Source organism: Bombyx mandarina, chromosome 11 (genome assembly GCF_030267445.1).
Source record: "Bombyx mandarina strain Sakado chromosome 11, ASM3026744v2".
NCBI classification, from domain to species: domain Eukaryota; kingdom Metazoa; phylum Arthropoda; class Insecta; order Lepidoptera; family Bombycidae; genus Bombyx; species Bombyx mandarina.
The window spans coordinates 17006087-17024156 of record NC_143218.1 but is presented as its reverse complement, the minus strand read 5'-3'; the positions used below and the strand labels follow the sequence as shown (position 1 = coordinate 17024156).

The 18070-nt window shown below is 39.3% G+C and overlaps 1 protein-coding gene across 12 annotated transcripts in view; it reads right to left on the bottom strand.

Annotated features, from left to right (window-relative positions):
- The window catches only part of LOC114243293 (uncharacterized), a 91708-nt gene that overhangs the window by 39648 nt on the left and 33990 nt on the right, over nucleotides 1-18070 (bottom strand). For 4 of the 12 annotated variants that reach the window (XM_089731107.1, XM_089731109.1, XM_089731110.1 and 1 more), the window contains exon 2: nucleotides 13710-14096. In XM_089731107.1, coding sequence (XP_089587233.1) covers nucleotides 13710-13898 — 189 coding nt within the window. In that variant the 5' untranslated portion in view covers nucleotides 13899-14096. The remainder of the gene's footprint in view (nucleotides 1-13709; nucleotides 14097-18070) is intronic. The other 8 variants (XM_089731113.1, XM_089731106.1, XM_089731115.1 and 5 more) reach the window with 5 other exon arrangements.

Here is an 18070-nt window from a genome sequence, read left to right as displayed (position 1 = left end):
GGTCACGGGGTGACGGAATTACAGCTCTATAGACCAGCTGTGACGAGCAATCGGTTTCCGGTGTATAGCGCTTGTGACCCGGCAGACGTATTGTAGTTAATTAATGTTGTCACATGCAGACATTTACTTAAGAAAACAATAATACCGCTATAAAAGTACACCGATCTCATATTTTAAGTTACGACAGGCAGGCAGTTTAGCGGTAGGCAGCGGCTTGGAGCAGTAGGCAGCGGCTTGGCTCTGCTCCTGGCATTGTTGACGTCCATGAGCGTCGGTAACCACTTACCATCAGGTGGGCCGTATCCGAAGCCTGCTCGGGCAATAAAAAAAAGTTACGACAACTTTTAATAATATGGCTCACCATTTAATGAAAAGTGCCCAATATATTTTATACATTATAATAGTTTTTTGAATTAATAAATACTTGAAATTACAATCGGAAGCCATGACGTAGTTATATCAATTTGTTTCGAACCGTGTCGACTGGCACTTAAAATATAAATTCTTTCGGGCAGTCGTAATAAAATATGGTTGTTACACAAGCGTGACCGTTGTCATTAGATGCTAATGAATTGTATGTTTATTTTGATACCATTGAGGCTCGTAATGTTTAATGAAATCGCCAATTTGATATATTTATTTAACTTTAATCATTACGGTTCAGATGTTTTTTAAGTCAGTTCGTAGTCTACATAGTGGTGACGGCTTGTGGCTCTCCTCCAAAAACTCAGTACTCACTGCAACAGCCGTATCCGAAGAGCACGCATGAGTGGTAAGGTTAGACATCCTTGTTGCCTATACATCCAATATCTAAGGTGTGTAAGGACAGCCTCTACAAACATTAGACCGAATGTAGAACAAATATTCCTTGCTTGGGGGTAGTTTCATAAATTTACTCAATTTTTACTGGTGGTAGGACCTCTTGAGAGTCCGCGCGGGTAGGTTCTACCACCCTGCCTATTTCTGCCGTGAAGCAGTAATGCGTTTCGGTTTGAAGGGTGGGGCAGCCGTTGTAACTATACTTGAGACCTTAGAACTTATATCTCAAGCTGGGTGGCGGATTTACGTTGTAGATGTCTATGGGCTCCAGTAATCACTTAACACCAGGTGGGCTGTGAGCTCGTCCACCCATCTAAGCAATAAAAAAATTGTAGAACAGATATTCCTTGCTTGGGGGTTGTTTCATAAATTGACTCAATCTTCTAAAGTAATTTTATCAAAAAGGTTACACTGAAGATCAAAATATTTTAGTTTTACGTGGCTATTTATTTTGATAAAACAAGAACTTAGGGTTCGACAAGAATTCCAAATATTTTGTAAAATTCCAGAGACGTAAAATTACAAAGGCCTTTGAATTTAGGACCTGAATAATAAATCGGCGTATTTGATGTTCGAGTTCAATGATAATGACATCTAACTGTCGTATTTATTTTGTTTTAATGTTTAGAATTGGCTAGTATTTGTCTGTTTCTTTATTCAAACTAGAGGTCCCGCAGTAGTCGAAATTCGACTATAATTGGAATTGTAAGTTTATACACTATTATGATTGTATTTTATACGTCTATAATCACAAATTTCGCCAAGGCTGCTCTATAAAAAAATAAAGACAAACAATATTTAATTTTAATCTATTCTCAATTTGACAACAGACGTCAAGAACAAAAGTTTGACAATAAATAGTATGTATGCGTGTGTGCGTCAAACACATGGTATGTAGTGTGTGTAATGTTTTCTTTATTGATTTAATGTATCTTTTATACATTATTTAAAAAAAATATTAGCATTGTGCATTTCTTCTCTATATTCTCTATAAGTGTGGAAAATTTCATACTCCACCGTCCGCGCAATTTTCGTAAAAAGGGATACAAAGTTTTTGCTTCACGTATTAATATATAGATTTCAAGACGATTTATGAAAAGGTACGTGTCAAAACGAGCATTTCGACCGTTATTTCTCACGCGTGAACTACATTTTAAACTTACGTGGGTTACTTACTCCGCTGAAATTAGAGTTAGCCGATATTATTGCCAAGGATTCAAACTGTTTCTAAACCGACTTTCGCTCAAATAAATTCAACGACTGAGGCGTGAAAATGTTGCAGAGAGCGCGTTGCAAAACTTTTTTTGCTTATTTTTTTATACATCTCTCTCTCTCTCTTCTCTCTCCTCTCTCTTCTCTCTCTCTCTCTTCTCTCTCTCTCTCTTCTCTCTCTCTCTCTCTCTCTCTTCTCTCTCTCTCTCTGACTAGCGAGCTCAAAAGGGATGTTGTTAAAAGTATGAGTATCCCAATCCTCGAGGTTGACAGAGCTCATGATCCTCTTATCATTAGGTAGTTACCGCAGCCCATATACATAAATACCGTCAAGCATTTTGGGACAGGAGATGTAGCAACTGCTTGACTAATCGGACTTAATGCGAGTAAGATTAGTGGCAGAATACAGCAAGATCACAATACCCGTGCGCACTCACAATATGCGCCTTAGAAAAACAGTTAAAATCTCTATGCAATAGAAACAACACGTACGTGAGTCATCAGAATTGAAGATTTTATGGGATGCTTTACCTGACGTCCCAATATCCAATGCATAAAGTTTCTACTCATATACTCAATATACCGAAGAGAACGTGCAACATGGAAACTATATGAACACAGATGAACATCAGTGGGTGCTTAATATTACAAACCAACAACAACAAAAAACATATAATATCATTTATTTCAATTAAAAAAGTAAAAGTCTTTAATTTTTTCAATAGAAAAAACAGTGTGGTTATGATATCACCATAACAACTAAAAGCAATTTTATTAGTGCTTCTAGTTAATAAAGTCACACGGGACGGTAACCACATAGCAATTGTTACAGAAACAATGGAAACGAAAAATAATTTTACTGACTTTCATTTCATTTTGAAAATTTTGTCAGGTCAAGGATGTCTTTCGACGATTAGGGATAATGGTGTGTGTTAAGATTCTATCGGAGAAATTAAAGCATGATTAATGGTGGTAGACCGTATTATGTGCCTTAGCTCATAAGTAGCCCTATGCTGTCTATTTCTTTCACAAACAGCGATAAAACGATATAATTAAGACTTAGATCTCTTGTCTCAAGTTCGGTGATATTCACGACGACATCGACATGGCGACCTGGCAATGTCTAAGTGATTCAGTAATCACATTTATCAGGCAAGTTGTATTAGGCTCTTACCCAACTACACCAAAAAATAAAATCCAACAAAAGCCTTTGAGTCAAGACCGAACAAAACAAAAACTGGTGTTATAATAAATTATTTAGCAAGCCGACATAAAACATCATTCAAAATAAAAAAAGAACGTTGCAATCAGTCCACAAAATACTAAAGCTCGCCTCAAGAAAAGCTACTATATAAATTCACGCATTCACATTCGTCATTAAGTCCGCACACGCCTTTTGGACGATACAAAGCTTTTCCCTTTTACTCAGAGAGAGGGGCGTTCTCCCGAAAGAACAATGCGGTATAGGATAATGTAATTCCGTGTGAAACTGTTGATAGAGGGTATGTGTTGTTTAAATCCATGAGGCGTGTCATTTAAGGGGATGTGTAATGGTTTAATTAAATACTATTTGTTTTTGGTCGTAGTCAAAACTGCAACGCAGAGGAGAATAGCGGAGTTAAGTGGTCGCTCTGTTTTTTAATACGATTGTAAATATAAGATTTAGGATTTTTTTTCCTACCTTTGCTGATAGCCTTGAGAGGCAATTTCTGCTTCTCCTTGACGTGTAGGTGAGTTCACGGGGCTCTAACCGGGGGGGTGTTGCTAACACTGGCTCTAGTAAGAGCAGTGCTTCGCAGAATCTACCAGCGGATTGGAAACGCGACCCACTGAGAAGATCCGGCGAGAAACTCAGTGGGATGTTTCTATGCGTTAATTCACCCGTCGAGCCCTTCGTCGCAAGCGACGGGTTCGACGAGGACGGTGACCGGTGCTTGTGGTACCTAAAAGCACCGTTAATGGATTGGGCGGATCAGTTAATGATGTGCTTAGGGCGACGTCGACTGTTTACCATTCGGTCTACAGGATCGGGTATGTCATTCCCGGCGGTCACGACAAGAGGGTTTCCATGTCGTGCCGCCTTCTCAAAGTGGCGCAATGATGCCAATTGTAGATACTGACTGACTGAGTCAAGCTCCAGGTCGTCATGGAGATCTACGTTCCTTAGGAACCATGGTGCTCCGACGGCTATACTGCAAAAACGGGATTGAAACACTTGAAGGGGTTTCAATCTGGTGCGGGCCGCGTAAGCGTACATTACGTTTGCATAGGTCATGGAGATTTTGTGGTAACTTCACTTTAATAACAATAACAGGAGTAGTGTCTTTGGACAAAGAAGTGAAAGATTGAAATGAAAGCCTTTGTATTGTTCTTGTTGGTGTTTGAAATCGGCTAATAATTGATATGTTTTAAATATTTAGTATATTTTCTAATAAAGCAGTATAACATTCATTGAATGGAAATTATGACTACACAACACCTATCGATCACATTTCTAGAAAGCCTCAGTAAAGCGGTTAATAACATTTTCGCAGAATCGTTTCACAGAAGTATTTTGTTGTAGATGGGATGGGAACTATAAATGGGGCAATTAATGTAAAGTCGCTTGTTTATTTTAATGATGTTATTAAAGAACAGACTTTGCTGTCTGCGAAAGTCGACTTGTTCTTTTCAAATTCTGTTCCTTTTGGAGATAACAGTAAATGTTGTGTATTAACAAATTCAACTGTTATATACACGTTGAAGTCTAATAACAGCAATAACAATTTATATACGCTCAGAGTAGGAAAGCGAAACTGCGTTGCTGGTGGAAGACGCTACCCTACTAAGTGTCTGATAGCCAGATTTAATTCGGCAATTTGGGCTTTCATTACAAGATGATATTTTATGAGTACCTCTCGAATACATTCCATCTTGTAGTTAATACAACTTTACAGAAGACGTTCGTGAAGAAGCTGTAGGTACGTTTCTTTTTTAGAAATAATTGAACCAGACGTCGTATGTACTGTACTTATTAAGTCACGGACGCCTCTTAAATTTTTAGCAATGAAAATGTCTTTAAAATAGTGAAATATTTCGTTAATAAGATGACAGATTGATGGTACAAGACCGCACGGGAGGTCACAAATGCGGTGGACCGAGCAAATTAAAACTGCAGTGGGAGGTTCCCTAAATGAGTGCAGTAGAATGGCCTAAAGCAGGGAGAGATGGTGGGACATCGCGAGAAGCATCAAGTTTGCCCCTTCCAACGCTACATGACGATTGAGAACAATATTGACACGAATGAGAAGAAGAAGAAGAAGAACATGATAGAAAGAAAAGAAGAATGCTTGATAAAAGGTATCGTTGTGATACTACAATACGACATTCTATAATGTTGTTTAATGTATGAAGCGTGTACTTTTACACATTTAGAAAGAGGTAAATTTTCTCTTAAAGGAAATTGTGCTGACATTAAAAAATGTATGTATATGCCGTAAGCATAATATAACTTTTTAATATAATGTTGAAATGATTGTTTGTTTATTCATAATACAATATCTCAGCGAATAGGCGTTAATAAATCTTCATCAACAAATTTTTTTTTTAAATTAATTAATTCTTGGAACTAAATATAAGATAGCCTATGCTGTACTGTGTATATAAATTAATCAAAATTTTTTGGAATGGATACGAAGCGTTATATATTTCATTTAAAAGCACCATCACTATCATTGAATTTGATTCCGCTAATATTCTTCCTAAATTTTGGGCGATAAGCGACGCACCCTCCACTGCCCTTCAGCTGCTATACTGCATTAAATTATATTAACAGATTTTTTTAGTATATCAATATTACGTCATGAACAGAAGGAATACTAGTTCGCTAAAAACACTTTGTCTATTAGCCTTCGTATTTTAATTCGTAATTAAAGCATCTGTCTATTGTAAATATATTATTCGTCGTTTAACCTTTAAAGCTATCAACTCTCCTAATAACTAATGTTTAAATTATTTTATGAATATTAGCAATGTTATTAATATACTACGATCCGTCGGCAGTAAGCCTAGCTTCTTATAACATTTCATTCCCAATGGGATTTAGATTTTAATGCTGGAATTTTCGCTTAAAAAGAGCAACGACGTGGCTTTATCTATTCATCGAGACTGATGGTAGGACCTCTTGTGAGTCCGCGTGGGTGGGTACCACCGCCCTGGCTATTTCTGCCGTGAAGCAGTAATGCGTTTCGGTTTGAAGGGTGGGACAGCCGTTGTAACTATACTGAGACCTTAGAACTTATATCTCAAGGTGGGTGGCGCATTTACGTTGTGGATGTCTATGGGCTCCAGTAACCACTTAACAGGTGGGCTGTGAGATCGTCCACCCATCTAAGCAATAAAAATAAAATAAAAAAACCATTTCCGATTGATTTGTTAAATAAACAAACCATAAATTTTACTATGGTTTCGATAAATATAAGAAACACACCGCTTTAATTATACGAAATGGTAGCTAAAGTTCCTTTTGCTTAGTCTAATTGCTCGTACCATATTTGTAAATATAAAAATAAAACGATTTATCTTTTTAACGTACGATTTATACAAGTTTGTACAACCGAAGGAACTAAGTTAGTTACTTCACCCTGCTAATTGTCGAATTGCGTGTTTCGTTAAAAATGTATCATTATATTTTTAAATGCTGTGACTGACGTTAGTTTGTTTGTGATTTTCTTAAATTGATTGAGAGTTTTATGCGAAAACGATTCACGCCTACACTTATAAAAAAACTAGTTGTATTTATTTTGAATTCTACTGAGAAATTTCGATGTATATCTTGCTTTGATCGGGTCTATTTAAAATGTCAATTGCTGAGTAAATGTTGAATATTGCTGAAGCAGAATTCTCTTGATACCAAACTTATTGCAATGTCTCGTAGAAAAGAGAGAGAGAGAGAGAGAGAGATAGAAAGAAGAGTCGAAGGAGCGTGAGAAGGGCTATTTTGTTTCAGCATTTAAGTGATTCAGGCTACCCTCATGTTCGATTTGAAAATCGATGGCAAGACTGACGGTGACCAGGAGGTATCTATTTGCACGTCTCTTGTAAATGAACCACTAGGAGACAAAGCATTCGCACACCTTCGGACTGAAGGTATGGCTTCTTGTGAACCCGCACTGGTAAGACCACCCTGCCTATTTCTGCTGCCAAGCAGTAATGCGTAAAGAGTGGGGTAGCCGTTATGCAATAGGATTGTCATGATAGTAACTCTTCTTCGTTTAATATGACCTATTTTAGTAAAAAAGCTACTTGATTTATATTTTGACGTGACTATGTACCACATCTACGGAGTCCGGATTTCTCACCAAACAATACAGCATGATCGTTAATTGGGCTTTCCATGGAATGAGGGAAACCAGATGACTTGAAGAAACGTTGCCGCTTTTCTCTTTTGTTCTAATGGTTTGGCAGGGATCCGATACTAGAGTTTCAGGTTCCAAAGGATCTTAGTGGTAGATTGCTTAATCACCTCACGCATTGGTCGCAGAGTGGTACACTCTGTTTATTTTCTGATACTTAAGTACTTTATACGATAGCAAAGTAACAGAATCAATTCAGAACTCAATTGGAAATAAAAAAAAATCCTAATAAAAATCGGCATGGCAAGCTTCGCCTTAAGAATTCCCAAATAAAAATAATGCAAGAATTGGGGTTGTTTCAATATCAGTCCGACTGTATCCATATGAATTATTTATATGTATTGACTCCAAAACCTTAGCCATGCTTCAGATCTGGGCGTGACTCGACTAAAACTATAAAGGGTTTCTTTTCAAATGTATTGACACCCGAAACATGAAATGGGACAGTGCGAAAAGCCAAATTATTATTGAGCATGCACCCTATCGTGATGAAGAAATCCCTTTCGTTCCCTTTTTCGTTTCTTTGCTTACGTTGACTCTCTACAGAAGAGCTTAATTTATGCTTAACAATTCCGAAATATTCACGGTCTAGTACCGGTGTTCTGGTCTTATTCTAACTAACTGAATCTCTTCCTCGTTGCATCGTGTTCGTCAGTGCTGAGGGTCGTAACCTTTTTAGAGTATTTTTGTTCGGACTGTTTCTCCACTTTCTTTCTGTCCTCTGCGCACTGGATAGTGACATTGATGCTGGAGTCCAATGTCGTCTTAATTTGATCGGACCAGCGCATGGGACTACGCCACCTTGCCCTCTTTCCTTCCACTAACTAAGCCAGCAGGTAGCAAATTTTCAAATATACGTCTAGGTATCTAATATCTTAGCACGTGCGGGTCACGAATGATTTGTATGGTAAAGAAGTTGTTTTTTAAATGAATAAAAAAAAAATTGAACATCGGTCACTGGACAGAAAAAATCTTCAAAAACATTTTCAATTTAAATTTATTCATGGCGTAGAACGATCCAGAATAAACTTTTGTTGCTGGGCGGTAGTCACGACCATTGAGGCATTTAGGAAACCGAAATGAGAAGAGAGAAGAAAATCAAATAGAGAATAGGAAATTGTTTGTAAATATTTATAATTACTTATATCCTTCAGCTCGCGATACAGCTGGTATCGAACGGCTACTGGAGACTGGTCGACTTTGAGACGTGAGGTCTGGTTGTCAATATCACGATGTCTGCATTATATTGTGTAAAAGCTGCCCTTTAAGCTGCAACTTCTACTTCTACTACTACTACTATTACTACTAACCGATTCATACATAAGTCCACCTCAAACCGGTATTTTTTTTAATTGTCAATTTTCAAAATTGGGATCACTTTTAGCGTCCATCACGTAAATAACGGTTTTCAGGATCTGTACGACCGCGATCAACGTCAATTTCATACGTCAGTTTTGATATGGAAATGTTATTTCGTTTAGCCATAGGACGTGGTACAAGTTAAATCTTGAGAGGGGATGAGATTATAAGTATTTGCGATTGAAGTTGAGTGATCTAAGCCTGCATAGCCTACTACTGTCACTCTATCAATTAGTCTCTTTTAACCAGGTCGCCACGTTTCCAGAAAATTCTACCACGATTTTTTTTCTCTCTAATGCATCTTCTATCTTCTATATATAGGTATATAAAAATGAATTGCTGTTCGTTAGTCTCGCTAAAACTCGACAACGGCTGGACCGATTTGGCTAATTTTGGTCTTGAATAATTTGTGGAAGTCCAGAAAAAGTTTAAAAGGTAGATATATATAACTAGTCAGGTCATAAGTATTGTCACACAGTAAAAACTTTTCTTTTAGAATGCTGGCCACAAAAAAGTTTATTGAATTCGAATTTCGAATTGTTCATGAAAATAAAAATGTATACTTTTAGAATTTTACTCATTTTTAAAAATATGGAGTGGACGCTTAAAGAAGACCGTGTTGCAGTTATTGCGTTGCATCGTTGCGGTTACGCGCCAATTAAAATTTTTAACATACTGAAAATTTTGAATATAACCAAAAGATTCGTTTATCGTACCATCAAACGATACAATGAAGACTCTAGTGTAGATGACAGGTCAAGAAGTGGTCGCCCTCGGTCTGTTAGGACTCCAGCAGTGATAAAAGCTGTGAAGGCGCGAATTCAAAGAAATCCCAAACGTAAGCAGAAACTGTTGGCCCTTCAGATGGGGTTAAGCAGAACCACGGTGAAAAGGGTGTTAAATGAAGACTTAGGGCTTCGGGCATATCGAAGAAAAACAGGATATCGTTTGAATGCTCGTCTAATGGACCTGAGACTGAAGAGATGCCGCGCTTTGTTGAAGCGGTACGCGGGAAAAAAATATCGGGAAATTCTTTTTTCAGATGAAAAAATTTTTACCGTAGAAGAGAGCTACAACAAACAAAATGATAAGGTGTACGCACACAGTAGTGAAGAAGCGAGCAACCGTATTCCGCGTGTCCAACGAGGTCATTTTCCATCCTCGCTCATGGTATGGTTGGGAGTTTCTTATTGGGGCTTAACAGAGGTACATTTTTGTGTAAAAACGAATGCAGCTGTGTATCAAAATACAGTCCTGACGAACCTTGTGGAACCTGTTTCTCATACCATGTTCAATAACTGGCACTGGGTAGTCCAACAAGATTCGGCGCCAGCTAATAGAGTGAAGAGCACACAAGACTGGCTGGCGGCGCGTGAAATCGACTTCATCCGGCACGAAGACCGGCCCTCCTCCAGTCCAGATTTGAATCCGTTAGATTACAAAATATGGCAACACTTGGAGGAAAAGGCGTGCTCAAAGCCTCATCCCAATTTGGAGTCACTCAAGACATCCTTGATTAAGGCAGCCGCCGATATTGACATGGACCTCGCTCGTGCTGCGATAGACGACAGGCCGCGCAGATTGAAGGCCTGTATTCAAAATCACGGAGGTCATTTTGAATAAACTTTAGTGTCATAAGAATCTATGCTTTGTTAAGTTCATTTTGGTATATGAATGGTTACATAGTGAATAAACTTGTTTCAATTATTTTACATTAAACATGTGACAGAATTTATGACCTGACTAGGTATATATATTTTTTATTGCCTCTGTAGGCAGACGAGCATACGGTCCACCTGATGGTGAGTGGTTACCGTCGCCCATGGACTTCAGCAATGCCAGGGGCAGAGCCAAGCCGCTGCCTACAACTTAATACTCTCCACAAGCCTCGTTTGAAGAAGGACATGTCATAGCGCTCCGGAAACACCGTGGAGGGGAGCTCATTCCATAGCCGGATGGTACGTGGCAAAAAAAACCTCTGGAAACGCACTGTGGATGACCGCAGTGGCTCCAGGTAGTATGGATGAACTCTACTCCGGTGGCGGGCGGTGCGATGGTAAAAACGAGATGCCGGTATCATCTCAAACAATTCCTCAGAGCACTCCCCATGGAACATACGGTACAAAATACAGAGGGAACCGAAGTCCCTCCGCAGACCCAGAGGCTCCAAACGATCCCAGATAAATAAGAAAATGCTCGGAATTAAATAAAAACAACAATTTCGTTTTTCCTTTGATGTGCCCCCCGTCCGACGGATTCCTTTTGTTTGTTTTAAGTTTATTTTATACAACAGCTTAGGTCTTTTACTTATCGATTGAGGCACTACGAAGTCTACTACCGTCTACCGGGTCAGCTAGTTGTTTAATAAAACAGAAGTGCGCATAATTGCACAAAAGCCCTGAAACTACGCAAAACATTCATTTATATGATTCTCAAAAGCATTTGCGTCCGTAATAAGTTGCGAGAAAAATGTTGGGATATAATTAAATAACAAACTAAAGTGATATTATATTCGAAATCTCCAAATTGAGTTTTAAATTTATTGATGTGATTTTAAGAAGCTCATATTAATAATGATGCTAATTGAGAGCAAATCACACATGGTCATCCATCCCTGTGGGTGACTCACATGTATTTATTTATTTTATAATATTTTATTATATACAATACACTACACAACAACACATACATACTTTATTTTATATCAACACATTCATTTATCACGTCGGGGTCACCAGTTTAGTCGTCTTGGGTTGTAATATAAATGTCTTTCCAAACACAAATGGAGACAAAGAAAGTTTTTATTTAAGACGAACACAATATATAGAAAGAAGGAGAAAGTAACAAGAAATAGATAGTCCAAGCAACACAAGCGGTACACGCAACAAAAAGCAAAAATTATAAAAGGCGTAGAACAGAAAAGATAATACGGGATGCGCGCTCGCAAGTCGAAATCTGACTTTCTTTACTTTCTCCTTCTTTCTATATATTGTGTTCGTCTTAAATAAAAACTTTCTTTGTCTCCATTTGTGTTTGGAAAGACATTTATATTACAACCCAAGACGACTAAAATCCCCAATTTAGGATTCCCTAATGGGTACCAAAAACGTACTTATATACGTTGAAATATATACATGGTTTTTTTGATGCCTTGATGGATGAATGAGCTCACAGCCCACCTGATCTTAAGTGGTTACCGGAGCCCATAGATATCTACAACGTAAATGCCGCCACCCACCTTGAGATACGAGTTCTAAGGTCTCAGTATAGTTACAACGGCTGTCCCACCCTTCAAACCGAAACGCATTACGCTTCAATAGGTGGGGTGGTGGTGTGCGGACTCACAAGAGGCCCTACCACCAGTATGTATAAATAATAAGCACCCAGACAAAATCTGCTCATCACACAGTTTGTCCGATGTGGGAATCGAACCCACGACCCTCGGCGCAACAGTCAGAGGTGCTAATTACTGCACCATCGAGTCAGGCACGAAACGAAATCACGTTGAATAATCAAAAAACGCGAGACCGCTGTCTAAAAAAATAATACCTTTTGTTATTTATGCTAATTAAAATGTAATTTCATTTAAATTAGCGGCTTCAATTTAGGGCAGCATACAAAATTGTTAAGCGAGAAAACGTGAGAGATTCAAGCAACGCTCTATCATTTCAGAATCTTCCTAAATGCTACCGTACATGGTCGAGCGGAGATTATCACGATTTTCTCCTATCTAATTTTTTTTTATTGCTTAGATGGGTGGACGAGCTCTCAGCCCACCTGGTGTTAAGTGGTTACTGGAGCCCATAGACATCTACAACGTAAATGCGCCACACACCTTGAGATATAAGTTCTAAGGTTTCAGTATAATTACAACGGCTGCCCCACCTTTCAAACCGAAACGCATTACTGCTTCACGGCAGAAATAGGCGGGGCGGTGGTACTTACCCGTGCGGACTCACAAGAGGTCCTACCACCAGTAATTACGCAAATTATAATTTTGCGGGTTTGATTTTTATTACACGATGTTATTCCTTCACCGTGGAAGTCAATCGTGAACATTCGTTAAGTACGTATTTCATTAGAAAAATTGGTACCCGCCTGCGGGATTCGAACACCGGTGCATCGCTAGATACGAATGCAACGGACGTCTTATCCTTTAGGCCACGACGTCGAGAGGAGATTTTCACGCTTTTCTTCTATGTAAATTTATTAAACAGACTAATTGAAACTGTAGTGATTCGACGAGAGCTTAATAAATTAGTCTCATTTGAATTAGTTTCAGACTTTAAGCGTTAAGCAAATATCTCAATAAGTTTCGGCGTAGCTTCTGAACTGAGCTTGTAAGTCTCGTTTAAAATTTACTAAAAGCCTAGATCGAATTGATGCTTAGAAGTAAAATGATTTTACTTGGGAGCGAGCGCGTAGCATGCCCGCACGGATAATTACTAGCGTCCTGTTTAATTCTGCTGCGAAACAGTTTGGTGTTCCCTTGGAATTTAAACTCGGACATTCGTCTTTGCAATAAATAAAACACTGCAAGATTTATTATAAACGATCTGAACAAAGAGAGAGAGACTTTAAAATTTCCATACTCATAATTTGTAATTCTGTAATACTCGTAGTTACGGTTAATATAAAAATATTGATGCTACTTACCTTTTGTTTTTAAGACACATAGAAATTTATACAATGACCATTTATCCGCATTTAACGTATATCCAACTATCTTTTGCTTGCTTATTCTACAATACATGAATTGTGACATTGAAATCACTTAAAAATATGAACAGCATCTCAAAGGCTACAAGGCGTTCTCAAAGGCGACGCCTCATTGCCACTTAGCTTTAAGACTGCCAGGCCATTGTAACTAGAGAACAAACCGTGTAACATTATAATGGCAGTTTAAAAATAAACAATTCGACTTACCGCTCTATGCGTGACGAACGAGGTCCTCCCTTGCAATCTAGCGCTGATCTTTGCAGGCGTATCCTCATCTTCTCTTTTCGGGTCGAACCACCCGAAAGCGGCCCCGACAACTAGCACAGCACCAAGGATCATTAAAGCTAAAAACCCGCCAATTGCCGCTTTTGTCGTCTGGGAAATAACCATCGCCATCTTGGATATGACACTCACGTCATTGTCAATACAGATAACACTTAGATCCGTGTGTTCAAGTTCCTCTTTGCAATAAACATTTTTGGCGCATACGCTGTTTAAGGATGTAAAGTTGAAGGCTTTTGTTCTGCTTCAAACGTTGAATTTGAGGATTATTTTGTTTGAGAATTTGGCTACCTACGATTTAATCTTCAGTACCTGGTAAACGTATTCTATTCAACTGTGTACTTAGTGCATTAAGAGGGTAACTGCTTAGTCTTTTAAAACAGCTTCAAGTCCCGAATTAATTAAGAATTAAAAATTGACCAAAGTATCATATTTTAATGTCATTTCTAGGGATATTGAGAGATTTGACTATAAGATAATTATGCTATAAACTTTGACTATCAGTAGCCAAGTTACTGTTATTAATAAGTAGCAAGGTAGCATTATAAAAGTCTATTTCTACTTAACTAAATAGTCTTTCATTTCTATGGCAAGGCAGTCATGCATCCTGGCTTAAATTCTTCAATCTCGTTTCTCAAGGTAGGGGGCGGTATCCACGTTGTGATATCCAGGGACTCCAATAGTCACTTAACTCAACAGCCGTTACTATCAGCGGCTGTTGTCTACAACGAAGCTACAGTGTGTTCTGGCTGGAAGGGTCCAGCGGCTGTTGTCTACAACGCAGCTACAGTGTGTTCTGGCTGGAAGTAGGGTATGATTTAGTTGAAATCGAGACTTTAAGGTAATTTTTTAAATATTTATATATGTGCGGTGTTAATGTACCGGTGTTCAAATCCCGCAGGTACCAAGTTGTCTAATGAAATAATTATGTACCTAACAAATGTTCACAAATGACTTACATGGTAAAGAAATAACAGCGTGTAATAAAAATCAAATCCGCAAAAAATCTAATTTACATATTTACTGGTAAGCTCATGGGCGGGTGATGGCGGAATTTACGTTATAGACGTCTATGTGTTCCGCTAACCACATAACACAAGGTGAGCAGTGAGCTCGTCAACCCAGCTAAGCTATATAAAAAAAAGGCACCGGGCGTCTTATCCTTTAGGCCACGACAACTTGGACGTTCCTGTGACATTTGCGTATTTCCAACACCCTTCCGTTATGTACACAAATAAAAACTTTATATCGGTTCACTTAATGAATTACAATTTCACAGGAATAATAAAATTCTAAAAAACAACTAACGAAGCAATATTTCATTTCTAACGTTTTACAATCACTCAAAAAAATATAAATTTTATTTTTTAACAACTGAATTTAAATTATACTCAGATAGAATCGCTTTTTGATTATTTTTACGAGAATCGTTGCGTACTTTTACAAAGATTCTAACAACGATAACTACACATTATATTGTAGGTAAATTGCATTTTATTTTATTTTAATATCAAATGGATGAGTTCACGATCTCTCGCCCCAAACGGTGGTCGGTTTTGATTTTTATCACCCGATATTATACCTACATAGTAGAAGTCATTCTTGAACATGTATCTAATACACATTTCGTTAGAGAAATTGGTTCTGCGAGATCTGAATAGAAACACCGTCGCATCGCTCAATACGAGTTTAAGTCGTCGTGGCCTAAAGAATAAGACGTCCGGTGCATTCGTATCGAGCGATGCACCGGTGTTCGAATCTCGCTGGCGGGTACCAATTTTTCTAATGAAATACGTACTCAACAAATGTTCACGATTGACTTCCACGGTGAAGGAATAACATCGTGCAATAAAAATCAAACCCGCAAATTATAATTTGCGAAATTACTGGTGGTAGGACCTCTTGTGAGTCCGCACGGGTAGGTACCACCGCCCCGCCTATTTCTGCCGTGAAGCAGTAATGCGTTTCGGTTTGAAGGGTGGGGGCAGCCGTTGTGACTATACTGAGACCTTAGAACTATATCTCAAGGTGTGTGGCGCATTTACGTTGTAGATGTCTATGGGCTCCAGTAACCATTTAACACCAGGTGGGCTATGGGCTCATCCACACATCTAATCAAAAAAAACAAAAACAAAAAACGACGTGCGTTCTTATTGTCGCTCTGGCGGTAGCATAGAACACAAGATATTTGACAGATACCTGAATCTCGCTTACGACATTTTCAAGTTAAGCTTACATATATTCAAGTTTCGAACAACAAATTTCGAACCGTAGGTCTACCGAGCAACATTACCCGCTCGATGGAAGATCTTCCCTTCGTCGCTATTACTACAATATCACAAAACGTGTTTATAGAGATTTGGAAAGAGTTTCAGTCGTTTAGAAAGAGTTCAGGGCCTAGTTACTTTTATTTATTCCGGACGCATAATTAACATAAACATATAAATAACAACCGAATCTGGAAAAACTCGCATTTTAGCTACATTTGTTTTTCATCCAAGTTTTGTCAATAAGTACTGACTGAGATAAGATATATGCAATACACCTACCCTTTATTGTTTTGCCTTCCCTTACCGATCTCAATGTATACTATGAATACGCATTCAGATGTCACATATTAATAGAAGACTATACAATAGCATTATAAATTGTTTTATGCAAATTGTGTTTCAAACATAACATTCAATGTACGGGTAACATTTCAATGTAAACGCGAATACGGAAATAGTTAGGGTTGTATCGCGATCATAATTTTGAAGTCGCCGTGGCCTAAAGGATAAGACGTTTTTTTTTTTTTTTTTTTTTTTTAATTTTTTTTTTATAATTGAAAGTTTACTGGTGGCCCGAAGGCCTTTCCAGTTTCACCAGGACAGGTGGGCGAGCAAAGGCTCAGCCAAGAGGGGTGGGATTTGCTAACAACTGCCCGAGCGCCTCCGAAGGAGACCTAACAACTCAAGAGCAATTGTTTCGCGAATGAATCTACTACCGGATCGGAATCGCGACCCGCTGAGAAGATCCGGCGAGAAACTCAGCGGGCTGATGCATGGGTTAGGTTGCACGTCGAGTTCGACGAGTACGGTTACCGGGGTCCCTAAGCCTGCCCCTAGTATTAGAGCTGAAGGCATCTAATGCAAAGGTTATTGGATCTGATGGATCCGTAAGGACGTGTCTAGGGCGTCGACGGTGACTGGCTCCTGCATGATCAGGATTCGGGGAGTAGTCAGCGGCGGCAACGATAAGGCGATTATCATGACGCATAGCCTTATCGAAGTATCGTTCCGACGCTGACTTCATGTATTTCCGAATTGATTCGAGGCCCAGGTCGTCGTGTAGGTCAACGTTCCTCACGAACCACGGAGCCCCGACAGCTAACCTGCAAAAGCGGGATTGTAGGGATTGGAGGGTGTCTATGTGTGTGCGGGCCGCGTGGGCGAACACCACACTCGCGTAAGTCATGACGGGCCTTATGCAAGTTTTGTAAAGTGTCACCTTGTTCCGAAGGGACATTTTACTCCGCTTACAGATCATGGGGTAGAGTCTACCGAGAATAAACGTGGCACGGTCACGGACTGATTTTATATGCGGGCGGAATGTCATCGATGCATCCAGGGTAACGCCCAGGTACTTGACCTTCCTGGCCCAGGGTATGGGTTGTCTAAAGAGAGTAATCGGGGGTGTGAGATTCCTCCTCCTAATCCGGGAGGAAATCCGTGTGGAGCTTCCCCTCTGAAATAGCACCGCAGTACTTTTCGCTGGGTTGATGTCTATGCGCCATTTTCGGAACCACTGTCCTAGGGCTAGGGCTGCGCTCTGAAGCTTCTTCGCGATTAGGGACTTATTTCTACTAGAATAGTAAACAGTCGTGTCGTCGGCGAATAAAGCTAAATGGGTCGGCGGCGACCGGGGAATATCGTTAGCGAATAAGCTAAATAGGAGGGGTGAGAGGACAGAGCCTTGCGGGACTCCAGCTGTGAGAGGTCGTGGGGAGGAGCGGGTTCCCTCGACTCGATATCGAAAAGAACGGTTCGACAAGAAGTCCCGTATGATGAGCACGAGACTATCCGGCACGCCCATGTTGAATAGTTTGAAAATCAAACCATTGTGCCAGACTTTGTCGAACGCTTTTGCGACGTCGAAGAAGAGAGCTCCCGTGTATAACGGTTTTGGTCGATTAAGCCCCACAAGAATGTGCTCCGTGAGGCGGTGCACCTGTTGAACGCATGAGTGATTTGTACGGAATCCGAATTGTTCATCGATGAGAATGCCCTTGGATGAGACGAAGTCTC